Source organism: Chinchilla lanigera, unplaced genomic scaffold (genome assembly GCF_000276665.1).
Source record: "Chinchilla lanigera isolate Chin_1 unplaced genomic scaffold, ChiLan1.0 scaffold00013, whole genome shotgun sequence".
Lineage (NCBI taxonomy): Eukaryota > Metazoa > Chordata > Mammalia > Rodentia > Chinchillidae > Chinchilla > Chinchilla lanigera.
Window position 1 is genome coordinate 31,527,308 of NW_004955414.1, and position 6,113 is coordinate 31,533,420.

The 6,113-nt window shown below is 50.2% G+C and overlaps 2 protein-coding genes across 6 annotated transcripts in view; one reads left to right on the forward strand and one right to left on the reverse strand.

Annotated features, from left to right (window-relative positions):
- The window catches only part of LOC106147999 (translation initiation factor IF-2-like), a gene marked incomplete in the record, with an annotated part of 3,894 nt that extends 413 nt beyond the window's left edge, over positions 1–3,481 (forward strand). The window contains 2 exon segments of the mRNA XM_013511744.1: positions 1–351; positions 3,334–3,481. Of these exon segments, the coding sequence (XP_013367198.1) occupies positions 1–351; positions 3,334–3,481 (499 nt within the window).
- The window catches only part of Sox6 (SRY (sex determining region Y)-box 6), a 566,848-nt gene extending 561,682 nt beyond the window's left edge, over positions 1–5,166 (reverse strand). For 3 of the 5 annotated variants that reach the window (XM_013511918.1, XM_013511927.1, XM_013511917.1), the window contains exon 1: positions 4,987–5,166. The gene's annotated coding sequence lies outside the window, so the exon portion shown is untranslated. Of the gene's footprint in view, positions 1–332; positions 870–4,986 lie in introns of those variants that run through there. The other 2 variants (XM_013511924.1, XM_013511919.1) reach the window with 1 other exon arrangement.
- Between the last annotated feature and the right edge of the window lie 947 nt (positions 5,167–6,113).

Consider the following 6,113-nt stretch of genomic DNA (forward strand, 5'->3'; position numbering starts at 1 on the left):
AGCGTCCTCCTCCCGCTCCTCCTCCCGCTCCCCTCCCCAGCCCGGTGCAGAGCCCGCCCCGGCCGGGCGGCCTCGGCTCCCGGCGGCCCGCGCCCTCTCGGGCTCCGCTCTCGGCTCTCTTCCTCCCCCGGCCCCGCGGTCCGAGCTCCGAGAAACTAATCCTGGAGCTGCCCGGAAGGGCGGGAGTGGACGGCGCTGGGGGCCGGCGCTGGGGCCCGGCCCTGGGCTCGCGTCCCCGGCCCCCTCCGACTCCCCAACAGGTAGCTCACACTCGGGCCGCGAGCTCTCGCTCTGCCTCCCTCGCTCTCTATCGCTCGCTCCGTCCCGGTTACCTGGGCGGACTCCAGGATGGTACCGCACGGGAGGGCTCCTTGTGCGCTGCGCCGCGGGAGTAAATGGCATTAAAGAAAAAGGGAAACATACAAATAAAAAAAAAATAAAGGAAGGGGAGTCGATGCTAGGTCAATTAGCACAGCCCGGGGAGCACGGGAGCAGAACCCCCCAGCGCCGCGGCCCCGCACCCCGTTAACTCAAGTCTGCGGGGGTGTCCCGCTGCGGGCGGGGGCAGCGCGGAGCCGCTGAAGTTTACCGCGGGGGTGCCAGGAGGTGCGCGCGGAGCGGGGTGACTAGGGGCTTCCCCCCCGAAACAAGTGAAGGCGATGGTTAGTGCTGTCAATCTTGGCAATCAGTGTGAGCGGCCATGTCGTAAGTATTCAAAGCATTTCCCGTCGTGCAACATCAGAAAGTGAGTGGCCAGGGCATTGATCTGAGCGAGGGAGAGGAGGCAGGGCTCCCCTCCCAGACAACTCAGGCAAGATGAGACAAGAGGCGAGGCGAGGGAGCAGCGAGCCGGGCGGGGAAGCTGGGAGGGAGGGGGAGGGCTGGGGGAAGAAGGAGGGGAGGGAGGGAGGCAGAGGCAAGAGAGAGCCGCGGAGAGGAGGGCAGAGAGACCCGCGAGACCGGAGGTGGGATGAGAGAGAGCGTCTGGACGGAGAGTAAAGTGACTACTACAAGAGAACTTGAAGGGGACAAAGAAGGAGACTCTGGGTCAGAGGGAACTAGCGACAAGTATTAGGTGGAGGCGAGGCAGGCTGCAGAGAGCGCTATTAGGGCTGAGGCTTCTGGGAGGAGGAGTCTAGCGGAAGGCAAACTGAAGCAGGGTAGAAAGGTAGCCAAGTGGGGAGGAAAAAAGAAGCACGCTGGAACTGAGGAAGTCAGATGGGAGAGGAAAATGCAGGAGTGGTAGCTTCGCTTTGGAAAAGTTAAGTGACAGAAGGAGGCTTGGGCTGAGCGTTAGGAAGTACTGAGACACACAGCAGGCCCACAAGTGAGTCCACGGGAGAAGCCAGAGGGGGAAGCAGACCAGGAAAAGCGAAGAAAGGGGTGCAAGGATGAACAATTTTAAAAATGAAGAGAATTAGAGCAGTGGTGAAGAGAGAAGAAAAAGAGATGGAGGCAGCAAAGATCATGAAAACACAGTAGAATCTCAGTAAATGGGAGAAAAGAAACATTTTAAAACATGGAGGGGGAAAAATTTACAGGAAAAAAAAGGAAAAGGAATGACATAGAAGACTCCTAACTTATGTAGGTGGCAGTGTTCTGGAGGCCATATGGATTATGGAGTTTATGAATTAAATTTTTATAAGTAAAAAGACATAAACTACCAATAAAAAATTTATACCTTTATGCCAATACATAAAATAGTTCCATATTTGTTATATGGATAAGTCTGTGTTGCATGGAATCAAGTAGATAATACATTGTATTACTTTACATATGCAAAGGAAAAGGGGTAATTTAGTGGTAGTAGAAGATGAAGAGTTTCAAGTCACCTAGGATAGTACGTAAAACTGCACAAGTCAGATGTAGAAAACTATGTTAATAACTCCCCCCAAAAAACCTACACAAATTAAAGATTCCCTTTGATTAATGTGTAGGATAGATTAAAGATTTGAAGGGTGTAAAATGGCCTAAAGGAGCAAAGACCTGGAAATTTATCTCCTTGGGGAGAAAAAAAAAGTTGGAGAACCAGGAACGGAGAGAATAATGGTGTTGTCAAGTAATTAAGATGCAAAATAAGAGGTGAGAAAATTAGCTTTGAGAACAGCATTAGCTAATCACAGGCTATGTGCAAAGGGTGGAGGCTGGCCTGCTTTAACCTAGGCCCAAAGAAATCCATTAGACTGGAGAAACTGAGGTCAGTGGAGAGTCAAAACTGCATCAAAATTAAAAACTAGGAGAGAAGTTCTGACGTAACTAGCATAACCTGCAGAGATTTCTGAAGACCTCTGTTATGGTGAAGCTGATATGAGATAGCCACCTGGAGACACCTCATAAAACAGACTTTGTGAAAGGAGATTTAGACCAGGAAAAAGAGGTCAGGAATGGCGACTTGAAACCCAGAAAATGTTCAGGCAAACTAACACTGCTAACATAAGGAAGATCTCCCACAGATTAAGTGACAAAGGATAAAAGCGAGAAAGTCTCATCTTTGTTGTGGAGAGAGTAAGCAAGCAAAGAAGCGGGAGACACTGAAATGTCAATCATATATTAGCGTCTTAATGTATACCCTATGCCTGCTTCCTTAGGAATTCCAGACAAGAGAAAGAAAAAGACAGAAACAAGGGTGATGAGGAGAACCTAGGATCAGTGGGGCGGAAGAAATAGCCAGATGTTTCTGTCCCAATGGGACACATGGTGCTTGAGGATTAGAAGTTTAGGGATTTTGAGTAAAACTGACTTGATGACTGTTGGTTCAGAGGAGAACAGAGTCCCTGACAAGAAATGTGTCCTAATCGCCTGCTTCGATTTTCAGGGCTGGACAGTCTGCCTCCACAACCTAGAGAAGGCAAGCAGGACTCCCTGGTACCTCACAGGCCAGCTGCCACAATGGTGGGGCCGCCCCTTGACCTCTGAGGCCCTAGGGGCAGCTCAGACCTGTGTTTCTAGCCTAAATAGTATCCCTTCGTGTGTGTATGTGTGTGTCTGTGTGTGTGTGTGTTTGCGCACAGGCGGGTGCTCACGAACGTGGCCCGACCGGGCCCAGCTCTCAGTTCCTGAACCTCACACTCTCTGGTCGCCAGTCCTGGAACTCAACCACAGAGGCCAAAAAACCTCTCCAAAGCCCAAAGACGCTAAAATCAAAAGACCTTTCCTAAAAGCCCGCAGAGAGAAGAGGGGGTAGGTTAGGTTCCCAAGCCTGATTCCTGAGGGAAGAGCCTCGAAAGTGGTGCAACATCAGCGACTGAAACACTAGGGTAAGACTGGGTCTTTCCAGTTGCAAACAGGTTCGGTTTCCCAAAGACCACAGCGTCACTCTCTTAAAAATCACAGGGTACCCAGGACTCCGGGAGGCGAGACTGACCCTACCAACAAGATGCAGGCCGCTGGCGGGAGGCAAGAAGAAAAAGGAGACATGATCAACATCTCTGTTGATCAAGACCCTAATATCGGCCACGACGGACTTTCTGAAAAGGAGTAGCAAGAACTCTCTTTAGATTTTAACTAATAAACTAATATCGAAGTCGCTTGTTATGGCGGAACCCGGAGCAGGTCGCAACACTGATCTCTAAAAGAAAGGAAACAAAAGTTTGGGGCCTCAGTGCTGCACTTCAAGCTGTGCACGGGGTGACACGTGGCTCTGGGGGCGGGAGTGCTGGCTGAGGGTTTCCTCAAGCCTCGGGCGCAGGCTGTACCGAGAAGTGGGCCAGGAGGAGAGCGCCGCAGCCCGCTGAAGCGCTAGGATAGCCCCTGGTCCGCACCGGTCTGCGGGCTCCTGAAGTCCGGAAGAGGCACAGGATACCCAGACTGGAGCACACAGCCTCACTTCCCCGGGGATCAGAGACTCCCGCGGAAAAAGGGCCCGGGGCACTGAACTCCTGGGCGCCAGGGAAGGAAGGAGGGGCGAGAGGGTGGGGCCGACTTACCTTTCGCAGGTCGTCGCCGCCTCTTCGAGGTCCGGGTGTCCCTGCGCACCGCAAACACCAAAGGCTACTCGGCTTTGCTAAGTTTGGCCTCGCACCTTCAGAGAAGAGGCGCGAACTCGCAAAGGAAACGCGTGTGAGGTTCCTGGAGAGAGATCCCCTGAACTTGGGACGGGCAACCGCAATTAATTCTGCTCGAGAAGTTAATATTAAAACACCTACGCAAAAAATCATAACGGCCGTTAAAACCTCGAATCCCCGCTTTGAAAGTCTCCTACACCAGCCAGGCACATAATTCAGACCTACGTAACTTCATCATAAGGTCGATAACTTCTTTCAGGAAGGGCTTCAGAACCAGGTACTGTGTAAATAGGACAAACACAAATGACATTCACTCCAAAACAACAAAAAAGAGAACTTTTACTGAAACGAAGAACAAGTGAGAGAGTATAAAAGCCAAAAGAGAAGAAGTTGAAAACTTTAATTATACCACGGACAAAAGTTTTCTCAATTGGTTTCCTTAAACGGGGTAACAAACACAGCAACAATCCGGCAGCGCAATGCATTTCACTTCAGTCTGGAGTAACTGAAGAACCTGAACACCCAAATACCAGTGCCCTTGGGACTCTGCCTCAAAGGGGTCGGAACTTATGTTTCAAAAGCAAAAGCAAAAACCAAATTGTGAACAGTGCTCTGCGTTCTTTAATATGTCATTCCACAAAAGGAAAAGGCATCGTCCTTCGACTTTAAGTGGATGGAGAATAACATTAAATTTCCTTTGACTGTCCCAGTCAGCCTGTTGGGAAGACCGCGACCGCAGTGACAGCAGCAGCAGAGCACTGCCACAAAGGAGGTGGGGAAAAGTGGTTTTAAAAAATGCATGAACTTTTTTTTTTTCAGAGAAAAATAAAGATACATCAAAAATAAGTTTTATAGGCATGCCTTTCCTAGCTTAGGAAAGTTAATTTTCAAACGTGGTTCTGCTGTCTAAGGTGCAAAGCCGAGGCTGGGGGAGTGCGTGGCTGGAATCTGCATGCTGATAAGAGAAGGCTGGTGTACTTACAGTGACAGAGGGCAGGCTGCGGGAGAAAAGCTGTTTGTGTTAGCCTGCGAGTTACCCAGGGCTGCAGTGAGAGCAGAAGGGAGGAGTGGGAGTGCCAGTCTGCGTACACCTTCACCGCGGCTCATTACATCTGCCAGCCTCTCTCTCCCTCTCTCTTTCATTTCCACATTCCCTTTGTTCCTGAAAAAAAAAAAAATCTACACGTCACATCAGAGTCCCCAGATGCAGTCTACACCAAAGAAAAAAATGAATAATTCAATCAAACTGTGCATAGTCTCTAAGGCAATAAATCTATTGCACTTAAAGAAACGAAGGGTAATTACCACCATGGAATTAGAATAAGGCCAAAGACCAGAGATGTCGCTGAGTCTCTGGGTAAACTCTCCGGTCAAATAAAGTTTCATTTATTTAACCCCAAACGGAAAAAGATTTTTAACTTATTTTAGAAGGGTATTGACTTCTTTCTAAACACATCTAGAAGGGGGGAGGGAAGAAGGAGAGAAAAGCTTGGCGCATATCACCTTGTTCAAAAGCTCCCCAAGGCAGCAGCACCGAGCAGGCACAAACACCAATCAAGACAATGTGTGTCCGTGAAGCCTGTCCAGGGTCCATTTCTCCCCCACTCCACCCTCCTCCACTCCCTTCTGATCACGGGAGGAGCGCCCTCCACTCTCACCCGCCACTGCAGCTCTGCGGGAGGGCAACTGGAATCTGAGAACCTTACCTGAAGCCCGGAGACCTAAGAGAAATCCTGCTTCCCTGCCACCAACAACATCCCATGCCATTCCTATGCACCCCTCCAAAGTCCCGTCACCAGCTACTTCTTCCATCTGCCTAAGAGAAACTGTAAACGGGATTCCCCCCACCCACCCACCCACGATTGAATGGAAGCTCTGTACTGTACCGACTTCTGGATTTGCCCTAGGTCGAGTTTAGGGAATGTCTGGAAAGGGGGAAAAAAAATAAGAGGAAAAAGGAGGGGGGACAGTTCCAGTCGGGTCCAAGTTAGAAGGCGGTGTCAGGCAGGAAAGCGCCTACGGGAGAAACAGCTGGGATGCAGACTGGCTGTGGAAATCTCAGTTCTAGGAACCGTGTCCTTTCGTCCAGGAGGTAAGATTGTATGACTG